Source organism: Thalassophryne amazonica, chromosome 19, assembly GCF_902500255.1.
Source record: "Thalassophryne amazonica chromosome 19, fThaAma1.1, whole genome shotgun sequence".
NCBI lineage: Eukaryota > Metazoa > Chordata > Actinopteri > Batrachoidiformes > Batrachoididae > Thalassophryne > Thalassophryne amazonica.
The window spans coordinates 42,808,264-42,823,945 of NC_047121.1; the positions used below are offsets into that span (position 1 = coordinate 42,808,264).

General features: G+C 39.3%; 1 protein-coding gene across 1 annotated transcript in view; it reads left to right on the forward strand.

Moving 5' to 3' along the window:
- Positions 1-1,732: 1,732 nt before the first annotated feature.
- The window catches only part of uggt1 (UDP-glucose glycoprotein glucosyltransferase 1), a 41,943-nt gene continuing 27,993 nt past the window's right edge, over positions 1,733-15,682 (forward strand). Inside the window, exons 1-12 of the mRNA XM_034194808.1 lie at positions 1,733-1,818; positions 3,409-3,541; positions 4,169-4,248; positions 4,424-4,554; positions 4,699-4,811; positions 4,900-5,074; positions 7,697-7,793; positions 7,887-7,965; positions 8,284-8,384; positions 12,106-12,205; positions 12,307-12,367; positions 14,625-14,716. Coding sequence (XP_034050699.1) covers positions 3,417-3,541; positions 4,169-4,248; positions 4,424-4,554; positions 4,699-4,811; positions 4,900-5,074; positions 7,697-7,793; positions 7,887-7,965; positions 8,284-8,384; positions 12,106-12,205; positions 12,307-12,367; positions 14,625-14,716 — 1,154 coding nt within the window. The 5' untranslated portion in view covers positions 1,733-1,818; positions 3,409-3,416. The remainder of the gene's footprint in view (positions 1,819-3,408; positions 3,542-4,168; positions 4,249-4,423; positions 4,555-4,698; positions 4,812-4,899; positions 5,075-7,696; positions 7,794-7,886; positions 7,966-8,283; positions 8,385-12,105; positions 12,206-12,306; positions 12,368-14,624; positions 14,717-15,682) is intronic.

Here is a 15,682-nt window from a genome sequence, read left to right on the forward strand (position 1 = left end):
TTGCTGCATTCATCTTTCCCTTAGTCCTGAGTAGTCTCCCAGTTCCTTCCACTGAAAAACATCCCCACAGCATAATGCTGCCACCACCATGCTTCACTGTAGGGATGATACCTGGTTTCTTCCAAAGATGGTGCATGGCATTCACACCAAAAAGTTCAATGTTTGTTTCATCAGGTCAGAGAATTTTGTTTCTGGTCTGAGAGTCCTTCAGGTGCCTTTTGGCAAACTCAAAGTGGGCTGCCATGTGCCTTTTACTAAGGAGTGACTTCAGCCTGTCCACTTTACCATACAGTCCTGATTGGTGGATTGCTGCAGAGATGGTTGTCCTTCTGGAAAGTTCTCCTCTCTGAACAGAGGAATGCTGGAGCTCTGACAGAGTGACCATCGGGATCTTGGTCACCTTCCTGACTAATTTACCATTTACGGATGATGGAGGCCACTGTGTTCACTGGGACCTTGAAAGCAGCAGATATGTTTCTGTACCCTTCCCCAGATTTGTGCCTCAAGACAGTCCTGTCTTGGAGGTCTACAAACAGTACCTCTCCCTGCTGGAATGGCATGTTAGTCCAGAATGTAATTAGCAATGTTAGCTAATATTCATGGTGTCTCCAAAAATATTATTCCTATCAATATTACTTTTTGGCGCCGTTCATCCTTGAGCCAAAATGCATGAGCATACCAACAGCAAATGTCAGCTGTCCCCAGTCGCATGCATTTACCCAAGGCCGAGAATACTTATGTGCATGTGAGTTCTTTGTTTTATTATCATTATTAAGAAATTTGCAAAAATCTAATCACATTGTCATTATGGGTATTGTATGTAGAATTTTGAGGAAAAAAATGTAATAATAATAATAATGTCATTGTTGGTACAACAAAACATTTAGAACATTTCTAAAACAATCAGTGCACAGGCACTAGTGCATTTCATAAAGTGCAATGAGCTCAGGTTGTAAAACATAATACACTGCAGTAGGCACCTAAATTTGATCCATTTTGGAATAGGACTGTAACATAACAAAATGTTGGAAAAGTGAAGCGCTGTGAGTATTTTCCAGATGCACTGTAATGTCAGAGATGGTCAGGCAGTATACGAAGTGGCTATTAATATGGTACCGTATTTCTTTTCCACATACGGCATCCAAACCGTAGCTGCTGTGATTATTTACAAGATAAGGAGGGACATCATAGCGTTGAGACTGTACAGGAGGCAACCGACAAATTTCAAGCTCAGAATTTAGGGTTAGGGTTAAGGGATTGGGGTTGTGCACAAATCGTCATGTTGGGTAGTTGGGTCCCGTACTAATAGAAAGTCGCAGTTTGCGTACAGTACCATATCAATAGGAATGACCACCTACATATTTTTGGATAGAACGATGGTCATTTCTGAATTTTGACCCACTTGACCTCTACCCTTTTGAAGAGGGACCCCAAACTCAGTTTGTTCAGTATCTATACGGGCAACCCAAAACCTCTTTTAAACCTTAGTTCCCATGAAAATGTCGTGGAAGTGGGAATGTTTCTCTACTAATTTTTATTTTCCCGTTTATATGCTGGAAAAAAGATAATCTATTTCCACAAATGTGTCTTCCTGCTTTGTTAATGATTGAAACCTTTAGCATAAAAAGTACATTTTTTTAAGTAGCAGTTAGGCGGTAATATTAACTGCGCACACATAGCAGTTTTCAGTTATCTTTAAATTAAGTTTATTGACAATTATTTTGAACAGGCACAGGTATGGACTACCTCACGCAGCTAGTAGGACCCACTTCCCCTCCCAGCGGATTGTGAATGCAGGAAGCTGCGAAGCCGGTTTTGGTGAGAAGAAAACAATCATTTAAAGTGCCGTGAAATTATTAGTGGTCGTATTTAACTGGGTTATTGTCCGTTAGTGGAGATTCCGTTATTATAAGAGTCTGAAAACCCGAAACAATTAAATTTACAAAGGTTGCCGCTGTGTACCGTGGTAACAGTGTGCTAGCTTCTATGTCCTTTTGTCTAATGTTCAGATAACGTTGTTATAAAATGAACCGTACGTACACTATAGCATGTATAGCATAAAACTCTGAAATGATAACGTTTTAATTCTTAATACTATTATGATTCCAGTTGATGTGACAGCACTGTGAGCTGTAATTGAAACGGCGGATGCTTTACCAGCGCGCTGATTGGCTGGAGCAGACACGCTGAAGAATCCTATTGGATAAGGCTCACGGCGCTTTCTGTTTACCAGCAAAATCCATGCAAACGCTTCAGGCTTCATTCAACCTGTCGTGTCTTTACTGTCTGTCCGGTTAAATCCACGTTGTGTCGAGATCCAGATAAGATAGAAATGATTAAAATCAGTGCTGGTGTGTCAGTAGATATAATTATTATGACATAAGTCAAGTCATATCTAGGAGGCTTGTTTAGTTAAAATATGTAATCAAATTTCATGTTTGTAAAAAAAAAAAAAATTCATGTTATGATGTTGACTTGAATTCTGGGCTAAGTACAGCATAAAACTGAGAGTAAGCTGTAGTGCACTATGGTTGTTTATAAATGGAAGTTAAACACAACTCATAAATATTATTGGTATTTTGTCATTAATTTTACCTCGCCGCGCGCAAACAAAATGCATTTTTGAAGATTCTTGGACTAGTCTGAACTAGTCTGACTAGTCTACTTCCTTAAAACTAATACTCTTCCAACGGCGTGTCTGTATTTCTGGTCAGTACGAGATACACAAAAATGTGACATACAGCAGATGTATTGTGAGTACCAAACAACAGTGCACTCTATCTCATGGCATAGTTCCAAGCTTTTTCTGTAATAACTGGAATGCTATAGAGCGTGACGTACAGAAATTGTGATGTACCATGTCTGTGCACCATTAATGGACCTGATATCAAATACATTCAAAGAAATAGATGACTAAATAGTAACTACATCTTAACTATACATTAACCAGTGACATTCCATAAATGCCTGCCCTGGATCATTGGTATGTCATCTCTGTGGTGCAAGATTTTGTGACATACAAAAATGTGACATACTCTGTAACAGGAAACAGTAAATGAGTGTACATGTTCCCATGCAGCAAGCCTATAATTAAATACAAATGCACCGCAGCAGTGCCTTTCCTCATTAAAACAGGTGTGAAATGATACACATTTGAGATATGGTTTTAAAGCAACACGAGATTTGTTCCCTCCCCCATGTACAGGATGCACAACTATTTTTCTCTTTTTCAGAGAATCAATACTGGGTTTGTTATGTTTGACAAATTTACCCACACTACCACTTACCCGCTACAATGCTGTATGGGTGTTGCTTCTGTATACTCGTATGAGGTCAGTCACCTTTATAGCACATCCAACCTCTGTGCACTCAGACGTAGATTTTGTGTGTGCCTTCTTTCGGATGTAGCTTTGAGGATGTGGCTTTTGAGGATCCTGGTTCTGTTGCTGCTGTCCGCTGTGTCTGAGGGCGGAGACTCTAAGGCTGTCACCACTACCCTCACTACAAAATGGGCTGATACTCCTCTGCTACTGGAAGCCAGGTACAGTACTACACTACTTCTTCACCATATAATGCAGATTGTTAAAATATTAAAAAAAAAAAAAAAAAAAAAAAAAAAAGCTCACAAGTGGGTTGTGTTGGATGTTATCACTACTAACTATTTTAAGAATTGAAAGCTAATTTTTATGACAGTTGTGAAAGTGTCAACCACATATTTGTTATAATCCACTGTACTTTATTGCCCTGATAATTATGTTTATATGAAACTGAACACATGTAATAATCTATATTTAAATTCATATTTGTCTCCTTCCACAATTGCAGCCTCCATTTTGAACATAAGAATTTTGGTTCACCTACTGTAAAGTCCCCAAAGTTAGTTCAAAGGTGCCCTGCAGGTTTTGCATTTCTACCTACTATACTCACACTTAACCCAACTGGTGAGGGTTTGAACATAACTGATGCAGCTATTCATGTTTAGGCAGAGCAGGAAGAAATGGAAAACATGGCAGGGGGTGCACAAGGACTGAGTTTGAGAATAACTAACCTGCTGTACTCTAAAACACTAGCATTACTTATCTAGATTTAAAGCAAAAGTTAAATGTATGTATTTTTTTTTTTTATGTTTCCTGTCCATCTGTTACTTACATCCCCTGTTCTTTGGTAGTGAGTTCTTTGCAGAGGAGAGTCCAGAGAAGTTCTGGGATTTTGTTGAGGCCAATCAAAACATAGAAAGAGAACATGATGGTAAAGCAAAGCCTTTTCAGTTTGTTTTACATTTTCACTTTCTGTATGGATCTGGTGTCCTTTCTGTTTCTCATTATACATGTTTCTGCTTGCGTTGAGTACAAAAAAACTTTTAAAATGTCAAGGGACCCAGTAGTGACACTTGCATTCATATGTGCCTGTTTTGTCTGTGCAGATACAGATCAGGCCTATTATGACCTGATTATAAAGAAAGCCAGTGCTTTGCTCAGCTCCATCCAGGTCAACATGCTGAAGTTTGCCCTCTCCTTGAGAGCCTACTCTGCAACAGTACACTCCTTCCAACAGGTACAAGGAGAGCGAATTGATTCTGGGTTTTCTGTACACATGGGTAAAGGAGGGAGTGTGTGGGGGGGGGGGGTCTACTTTTGAAAATGTACTTGCAATTACATTGAAATAATCAAAACGATCATCCTGTTCATACTTTTATAGATAGCATTCAATGAACCTCCTCCATCTGGTTGCTCAGCCTTTTTCAGCGTGCAAGGAGAGAAGACATGTGACACAAACACCTTAGCAACGCTGCTGGAAACTGCAGCTGAAAGGTAGGTAGTTACATATAAATTAATTGCGGATGATATGTCTTTTGTATTACATCTGGTGTTCTCACTGATCTCAATATCACTCTTTCAGGCCAAAGCCATATCTTTTCAAAGGTGATCACAAATATCCAGGATCAAATCCGGATGCTCCTGTTGTCATTCTGTATGCCGAGTTTGGAAGGTCAGATTTCCAGAAGCTTCACCAAGCAATTTTATCCAAGGTTGAGAGAGGCTTGGCAACTTATGTGCTTCGTCACTACCTGGCTGTAAGTGTTTCACACACTCATGTATACAATTAACTTTAGACTGCTGCTTAAAGTAGCAGTTGTATGTCTCATATCTTATTGTCTGTTCTCAGCAACTGAAGCCTGAATTCTCTGAACCAGTCTCATTTGTACACTCAAATATTGAGCATGAACTGAGCAGATTTGCAGCCTTGTGACATATGTATTTTTCTTTTTTTATGATTTGAAGTCATTGTAATGCAAGGGACATTCAGTGACTTTAGAAATGTTCTTATACCATCATCACCTGTCTAATGCTTTTCAGGGATTTACTCTGTTCCTTCTTCTTCATCATGTAGACTTTGCCATAATACTGACTCATTACTACTTAGATAGATGTGTATTTCATGAGTCATATAATAAAAACCAGTTAGCTGCAGCAGGGATGAATTAGTTGTTTTGTCTTAATGGTAGTGAACACTTAATCAAGTCTTTGGCATAATCCACATGAGTATATACCACTGAGACTAAACTTAAAAGTTTAATATATGATGCAACATTTTTATTTTGCCTTATCTTAAACTCTGTTTTATTGTGTTCATTTTCACTGATGGGCGCTTATCCAATTTAGTGTGAAGTTGGATTGCTTCTCTCTTAACATGCAAATGTAGTTGATGGGTTTCTCCCAGTAATTGTGCTAAATTATTTTTACCATCTGTTTGTAAGTGTAGAGTCCTCAGAACTGGAGAAGTAGTGACACTGATACTCATTTTGCTTCCATTTCAGGACACATAGGCCAATCACAAGGCAGTTAGTGGCTTTACTACTAAGCAAGCAGCTGTTTTTTTTTTTTGGTACTTAATAGCTGTGATTATAGATAGCAAGCATGTGTGCAATTTTTATTTTTTACTTCCAGTAAGATTCAGACAACAGAGATGAAGATGAATACAAAGATGTAACTAGACCTTGTGACAACAACAAAGCCTACACGGGCAATCATTTATTTGTTCTTAGTCCTATATGGTCTGGAAATATGGCTGAAATTTCAGTCAGATCAGCCACAATAATGTCTTATTTTCTGTCTTAACTACTGTTTAGTACAAAGCCTTTGGATGCATTTAAGGTATTTAGGTATTAAAGGCACTGCGCTGCGGTGGTTTGAATCATATTTGTCTAATAGATTACAATTTGTTCATGTAAATGGGGAATCTTCTTCACAGACTAAAGTTAATTATGGAGTTCCACAAGGTTCTGTGCTAGGACCAATTTTATTCACTTTATACATGCTTCCCTTAGGCAGTATTATTAGATGGTATTGCTTAAATTTTCATTGTTACGCAGATGATACCCAGCTTTATCTATCCATGAAGCCAGAGGACACACACCAATTAGCTAAACTGCAGGATTGTCTTACAGACATAAAGACATGGATGACCTCTAATTTCCTGCTTTTAAACTCAGATAAAACTGAAGTTATTGTACTTGGCCCCACAAATCTTAGAAACATGGTGTCTAACCAGATCCTTACTCTGGATGGCATTACCCTGACCTCTAGTAATACTGTGAGAAATCTTGGAGTCATTTTTGATCAGGATATGTCATTCAAAGCGCATATTAAACAAATATGTAGGACTGCTTTTTTGCATTTATGCAATATCTCTAAAATCAGAAAGGTCTTGTCTCAGAGTGATGCTGAAAAACTAATTCATGCATTTATTTCCTCTAGGCTGGACTATTGTAATTCATTATTATCAGGTTGTCCTAAAAGTTCCCTAAAAAGCCTTCAGTTAATTCAAAATGCTGCAGCTAGAGTACTGACGGGGACTAGAAGGAGAGAGCATATCTCACCCATATTGGCCTCTCTTCATTGGCTTCCTGTTAATTCTAGAATAGAATTTAAAATTCTTCTTCTTACTTATAAGGTTTTGAATAATCAGGTCCCATCTTATCTTAGGGACCTCGTAGTACCATATCACCCCAATAGAGCGCTTCGCTCTCAGACTGCAGGCTTACTTGTAGTTCCTAGGGTTTGTAAGAGTAGAATGGGAGGCAGAGCCTTCAGCTTTCAGGCTCCTCTCCTGTGGAACCAGCTCCCAATTCAGATCAGGGAGACAGACACCCTCTCTACTTTTAAGATTAGGCTTAAAACTTTCCTTTTTGCTAAAGCTTATAGTTAGGGCTGGATCAGGTGACCCTGAACCATCCCTTAGTTATGCTGCTATAGATGTAGACTGCCTGGGGGTTCCCATGATGCACTGTTTCTTTCTCTTTTTGCTCTGTATGCACCACTCTGCATTTAATCATTAGTGATCGATCTCTGCTCCCCTCCACAGCATGTCTTTTTCCTGGTTCTCTCCCTCAGCCCCAACCAGTCCCAGCAGAAGACTGCCCCTCCCTGAGCCTGGTTCTGCTGGAGGTTTCTTCCTGTTAAAAGGGAGTTTTTCCTTCCCACTGTAGCCAAGTGCTTGCTCACAGGGGGTCGTTTTGACCATTGGGGTTTTACATAATTATTGTATGGCCTTGCCTTACAATATAAAGTGCCTTGGGGCAACTGTTTGTTGTGATTTGGCGCTATATAAAAAAATTGATTGATTGATTGATTGATTGATTTAAAGCCATGTTAAAAAAAAAACAAAAAAAACTATACTGAATCTGTTCATCCAGAGTCCAAGCCAAAAGAAGGTTTACCTGTCTGGATATGGAGTGGAGCTGGCCATCAAAAGCCAGGAGTACAAGGCAAAGGACGACACCCAAGTCCAAGGTGAACACGTACCTTTGATGCACCCATAACCACCATGGTGGAATCCCAGAGGACTCCCAGTGTGAACATAAAGTTTATTCATTGTTGTTTCAGGTGCAGAAGTGAATGCTACAGTAATAGGAGAGAATGATCCAGTGGATGAGGTTCAAGGATTCCTTTTTGGAAAACTGAAGTGAGTAATCATTTTAGCCCACATTTTTTATTTTATTTTATTTCATTTATTTTAAGGAAAAGGAAAAAAAAAAACCAGTTTGCAGCACCTCCATAAATTTGTTTACACTAACCAAAACAAACCTTTAGTTCCTTCTTTTACATACCTGTTGTTTTGAGCAGTCACCACAGCTCTTTATTTCTAATATAGCTGTTAGAAAACATTCAAATCAAACAGTTGGTGCTTTCCTAATTAAACATTTAGCCATTTACTTGTTTCCTGTTTTTTTTTTTTTTTTTTTTTTTTTTTTTTTTTTTTTCCCTGTAATTCATTCAACAGATCCCTCTACCCAGACCTGAAAGAACAGTTGAAGGAATTGAGGAAACATTTGATAGAAAGCACAAATGAAATGGCACCACTTAAAGTCTGGCAGATGCAAGGTGGGCCTCAAATTGTAATATTTTCTTTCTTCAGTTAGTAGATTCTGTGTTTTTGTGCTGCTTTATCATGTAATCATGGTTGTAAGTATTTTATTTATGTAGTACCTGTCAAGAACAGATGTCACAAAGTGTTTCACAGAAGAGATTTTTTAAAATAAATAAAAAGATGCATAGTACATACAGACATGATTGAAATATCTCCACTCTCTCCGGACAAAACACTTCCATTTCTCCCTCAAAAATCTTAACTGTGGAAAAAACTGCACAACTAATAAACACCATAGCTGGTTATGATGGACCCTCCCAAAACACATCTGTTCACCATTTTGATATATTCACAGTCAAATCAAAATTACAGTCAAAGTCCACAAAAATACAGCTTTTGAACTGCAAAAAATTCCGGTGTTCTCATTTGTTTCAATAATGTTTCTGAGGGGGCTGTGCCTTACATGGTGTCACCGAAGTCAACTTTTCTGACAGGTAAGCATTTCTGAGCGTTTATGAGCAGCAGATGAAATCAAGCTAATTTCCCCATGACAATTTCTCAGGGCATATGGCACCAAAAATAAAACGCATTATTATATGGCGGCGACTCTATGCGCACTCTGATTGGCTGATTACGAATATTTTCCCATATCGGACCGGTTTCCATGACAGTCAGTCCGAAACGTTTATTTTCTTTACAAACCAGAAGCTAAAAACGCGATTGGAAGAAGCAAGTCAGACACGAATGTACTCCATAAATATCTAAACAGCATCTGAAAAAACATACATATTGAAAGCTTACCAGCTAATGACCAGACCATCTCTCAGCAAGTTCTTCATGGAGGTGAAGCGAACAAGCCATCAACAGCTTTCATGTATGTATGTGTGTGTATATATATATATATATATATATATATATATATATATATACTCAACAAAAATATAAATGCAACACTTTTGGTTTTGCTCCCATTTTGTGAGATGAACTCAAAGATCTAAAACTTTTTCCACATACACAATATCACCATTTCCCTCAAATATTGTTCACAAACCAGTCTAAATCTGTGATAGTGAGCACTTCTCCTTTGCTGAGATAATCCATCCCACCTCACAGGTGTGCCATATCAAGATGCTGATTAGACACCATGATTAGTGCACAGGTGTGCCTTAGACTGTCCACAATAAAAGGCCACTCTGAAAGGTGCAGTTTTATCACACAGCACAATGCCACAGATGTCGCAAGATTTGAGGGAGCGTGCAATTGGCATGCTGACAGCAGGAATGTCAACCAGAGCTGTTGCTCGTGTATTGAATGTTCATTTCTCTACCATAAGCCGTCTCCAAAGGCGTTTCAGAGAATTTGGCAGTACATCCAACCAGCCTCACAACCGCAGACCACGTGTAACCACACCAGCCCAGGACCTCCACATCCAGCATGTTCACCTCCAAGATCGTCTGAGACCAGCCACTCGGACAGCTGCTGAAACAATCGGTTTGCATAACCAAAGAATTTCTGCACAAACTGTCAGAAACCATCTCAGGGAAGCTCATCTGCATGCTCGTCGTCCTCATCGGGGTCTCGACCTGACTCCAGTTCGTCGTCGTAACCGACTTGAGTGGGCAAATGCTCACATTCGCTGGCGTTTTGGCATGTTGGAGAGGTGTTCTCTTCACGGATGAATCCCAGTTCACACTGTCCAGGTGTGGCATCGTGTGGGTGAGCGGTTTTCTGATGTCAGTGTTGTGGATCGAGTGACCCATGGTGGCGGTGGGGTTATGGTATGGGCAGGCGTCTGTTATGGATGAAGAACACAGGTGCATTTTATTGATGGCATTTTGAATGCACAGAAATACCGTGACGAGATCCTGAGGTCCCTTGTTGTGCCATACATCCAAGAACATCACCTCATGTTGCAGCAGGATAATGCACGGCCCCATGTTGCAAGGATCTGTACACAATTCTTGGAAGCTGAAAATGTCCCAGTTCTTGCATGGCCGGCATACTCACTGGACATGTCACCCATTGAGCATGTTTGGGATGCTCTGGACCGGCGTATACAACAGCGTGTACCAGTTCCTGCCAATATCCAGCAACTTCGCACAGCCATTGAAGAGGAGTGGACCAACATTCCACAGGCCACAATTGACAACCTGATCAACTCTATGCGAAGGAGATGTGTTGCACTGCATGAGGCAAATGGTGGTCACACCAGATACTGACTGGTATCCCCCCCCCAATAAAACAAAACTGCACCTTTCAGGGTGGCCTTTTATTGTGGGCAGACTAAGGCACACCTGTGCACTAATCATGGTGTCTAATCATCATCTTGATATGGCACACCTGTGAAGTGGGATGGATTATCTCGGCAAAGGAGAAGTGCTCACTATCACAGATTCAGACTGGTTTGTGAACAATATTTGAGGGAAATGGTGATATTGTGTATGTGGAAAAAGTTTTAGATCTTTGAGTTCATCTCATACAAAATGGGAGCAAAACCAAAAGTGTTGCATTTATATTTTTGTTGAGTGTATATAATAAACAAATTATTAACCTCACTTGGTCGGTCTGTACGGGGATATCAGACCTGCGTGTTTTTCAGAATTCTTTATTTATGTGGAATAGTCAGCTCATTTGACATTTCATTTACCAGAGACATGCACTTTAAGCACAACTCAAAGAACTGTAGTGTGTGTGTGGGTGTGTGAGTGTGTGTTTCAGAGTGACATAATGTAGTGAATCAAACTTTCATGCACACAGTCTAGTTTTGTAATCAATGATTTTGCTCAAAAGGAAACCTTTGATACATTTGAGCCTTTACTGTATGCTGCAACATAAACCTGCAACATTATTGATTACAGTTGCATCTTTGTGTGAATGATATCTTAGAGCTTGTGTTCATTGATTTAGCTTTTGAAATCTGTCTACATCTGAGTCTGGCTTCCTGCTTTTAAGAATTGATGTTCCAGTTCCTTCTTTTTTAGCGCTTGGCCAACTTTATTTTACAATTTAGTGCGTACAGCAATCTGTCATAACTGTCTTGGTCTGATCATTGTGGATGCTGCTTAATTATAATAAAGGACTGACGTGAGAATCGGTAGAGCTTAGCTATAGTGTGGAAGTCTCTTTATATTCAATTCCACTGGGTCTCATTAGCTTTGCCTGTTTACAAATAGATGAACATGTCTGGGAACTAATAATTAGAGGCTACAGCACAGTTGTAGAGACACATGTGGTGTTGAAACAGTCCTCACTGCATTTCTTTTCCATTCAGTGTTTTTCCTTTTTCACTCTTGTCTGTGTAGCATTGTGTACACTGTACACGATATATGCTAGAAGCATGGCACTGCTATGGTGTAAGTCCTTAGAAGATGGATTTCAGAGGATAATACTGCAAGTGTGAAGATGAGCACGTTTAGATTATCTATTCTTAATATGTTAACTATTAATGTATTTTGGCATTTTAAAAGCAGTAATTTATTTATTTATTGCAATAACAACGGATGTCTCAGATCCTCTCGCCCATTATTTCATGTAAAGGTTGTCTGAAAATTGTGCCTTTGAGCATTTATTCCATTATCTACAGAAGTTTAATTTTTTTTTTTATTTCTTTTTCCTCATGTGTTTACTGTAAATGGATACCTTTTTGATATTCACCTCTTTCCTTACATCCATGCATCACTTTCTTATTTTTCTTCTTTTGGCACATCTGCTGATTCACTCAACTTTCTATTGTAGATCTAAGTTTTCAGACAGCAGCTCGCATCCTTGCTGCTCCATCGGTTGATGCTCTAAAAGTTATGAAAGACCTCAGTCAGAACTTCCCCACAAAAGCAAGGTAAAGAACACACACTAAAATTAGCTGCAGATGAGGTTTTGGGATATACAGTTGGTCAGCAATTTTACAGTTTAGCCTACTATCTTTCTTTTTCCTCACAGATCCATCACTAAAACAGTGGTCAACTCAGAGATTCGCAAAGAGATCACTGAGAATCAGAAGGTAGGAGTTTGTTTGTCTGTCCCCATCAGAGAACCAGTGTTAGCAATACATTTAGCAAAGTGTTATCTTCTGGTAATGGAGCCTTTTCCATGGTAGAGTTTTCTGTAATGAAATTTTGGATTTCTATTTGAATGAATGAAAGAATTTATTTATTTGGCACACAGAAAATAACAAAACTCATAAAAAGAACAATGTACAATGAACCCATGTGGCTGAAAAGGGTGAAGGCAGAAGCAAAGCTTATAAATACCCTCCCCTTATGCCATTAAAAAGTAAAGAATGTATACATATATAAATATATATACTCATAACACAAATACAAAAGAAATGTACACAAACAATACAACTCAGTCAGTGCACCAGAATTTCAAACCAAACCAAAAGAGCAACAATGCATAAACCCAAGCACAACAACAACAATGGTAAACCTATGTCTTCAAACTGTAACAGGTAAGTATATTATTTTTGTAAAGGTTTTTAAAGCCAACTAAAGTACCAAGTAACTTGGTATTATCAGGACAATTATTACAAATATTAACACCCTTAATGGAAACCCAAAGACTTTTTACAGTAGTTCAGATCTTTAGTTTCTCAAATAATAATGTCCCTCTCAAGTTGTAGCTGGAATCCCTCATTTTAAACAGATCCTGGACATGTTGAGGTAAAAGTTTATTTTTAACTTTATACATAATTTGTATTGTGATATAATCAATCAGGTCAAAGAATTTTAAAATTTGCAAACCAGCAAATAATGGATTTGTTGGCTCAAGCTATGGCTTATTACTGATAATTCTTATAGCTTTCTTTTGCAACAGAAATATTGGATTAGTATAAGTTCCATATGTATTTCCCCAAACCTCAACACAGTATGTCATATATGGAACAAGTAATGTATGATACAAAATGGCCAATGAATGTTGGGAGAGGAAGTCTTGTACTTTATGGAGAATTGCAATGACTTTAGACATTTTAGATTTAACATAGTTAATATACATTTTCCAGCTTAATTTATCATCAATATAAACACCAAAAAATTTTGTATCTGTTTCAATTTCAATATCATGTAATAATAAATTTCTGCTTAAGTTCCTGGACTTATTACCAAATATGATACACTTAGTTTTACCAAAATGGAGTGATAATTTGTTTGAATTGCACCAATGTTTAAATTGATGTCATTCATTCTCCTTCGTGTCCAGGAGCTGTCCCAAATGATCTCCACTACAAAAGTTGTATCATCTGCAAATAAAATACAAGTTGCAGACTTGGAACCCAAACATATATCATTAATGTACAAAAGAAACACCAATGGCCCAAGGTTTGAACCCTGGGGCACCCCACATGTAATCTTCAAGACCTCAGAATTTGTCCCACCAATATGTACACAAAACTTGCACTTCAGTTTTTTGTTTAGTTGCTTTTAAATTTATTACTTGACAAATTGAAAACAACATCAGACTTGACCAGAATTTAGCTTTTGACAGCATGTTTGGCTTTGTCCTGCTAATGGAATAGGTAATCACCTGTTTTCCTCTCCATCTTCCCTCTTCCACCTCCCTCATGTCTCTGCTCACGCTGCGCTCACATTATCTCAGTACGCAGACAGCAGTTTGGGTGGGTGGTGGTGGTGCACGGGGGGGGGGGGGGGGGGGGTCAGCAAATGTTCTAATTACCAAATCGGTGAGTCATTTGGCAGGCGCAGTGAGTCCTGCAGCAAGAAATGATTATTGACTGATGTGGTTTGGTTTGGACACATGCACCTGGAGATGTACCCCCCCACCCCCACTTACCCGTGCAGTGTTTAAGTGAAATGAGCAGTATTTGTGTTAATCATATCTTCTAATTGCAGTGTCGAGAGGATGATTAATCTGTCTTTGTGTGTCTATAATGAGATTTGACTGCACCAAATGACTTTTTAGTTTTCTTTTTCCGGTGTACACATACTACAAACACGCAACAAACCTCCCACAGCAACATTATCATCTGCACACACACCCTTTCTCCAATAATTACATTCATTTAGTGTGGAGTGTGATCATTCCGAACAGAGCTGTCAGTGCTCATTTAGAGCTGTCGGTTCGCTCATTATATTTCTTGGTTGAATATTGCATCTAGTTTTTACAATATAATTGACTCCGCAAATGCACATTTTGTCATCTCAACTAAATGGAGAAGGCAGTCAAGTCGACTAGAATTGAGTGTTGAGTGTTTTTCACATGGTCAGAAAATACGTTTATGTTTCTGTTTCTCTCTACAGTTTTTCAAGGGAACACTGGGGCTGCAGCCTGGAGACTCGGCGCTGTTCATCAACGGGCTGCATATAGATCTGGATACACAAGACATTTTTAGGTACGCACTTACAAGCACATACAGTCCTCTCCAAAAGTATTGGAACCATAATGCTAATTAATTTGTTTATATGCTACGCACTGAAGTCTTTTTGGTTTGATAATCAAAATAGGGGCTTGTGTATTGTGAAACAAAAGGTGCTGTGTTTTACTTGTGGTTCAAAGGATAAGCTCACTCTTGTATTTTTACAACCTCAGTCCATTACCACTGCTGTCTATGGAGCTGCTAAATGTGTTGCAGCAGAAGCACTGTCTGAGGTCCGCAGACCTGGAAGTAGCCAGATTTTCGGTGGGTGGATACACCTACTTTTGGTCTGACTGTAGCAGTGGTCCATTTTCAATTCATTTCATTTATACAGTGCCAAATCCAAAAAAAGTTGCCTCAAGGCGTTTCACACAAATAAGGTCTAACCTTACCAACTCCTAGAGTAAGCACACAGGCGACAGTGGTAAGGAAAAAAAAAAAACCCCTCTGATGATTTGTGGATGAAACCTCAAACAGACCAGACTCAAATGGGTGACCCTCTGCTTGGACCATGCTACCAACACACTTGACAGTATAAAATATACAGGAAACTTCCATGTACTGAAGGAGCAGCAGTTGCTGTGGTGGACTGGCTCCTTCTGAAGGTGTCATATATTCCCCAATGAGGATATTAAGAGGATGTGACTTAAGCCCCTTTCACACCAGGGGTGCTCTCGGATGCTCCCAGTTGTGCCGTGCGTCATGTGACGACGCCGCGTGGAAGCAACTCAGTGCCGAGACAATGCAGCTCGGCGCCACAACAGCGAGGGACGCAAAGGAGGAAGCAAGTCGGGTGCCGGTGTCCTGTGTTCGACGCAGAAAGGAAGTGGTTCCAGCGCAGGTCGGGGCAAAGAGGGCGTGACTCAGAAGCCAATTTATGATTCCTGCTGTGTTCCACTGTTCCTGCAGTATAAATCACGCAGGGTTGTTTTTATACCGTGT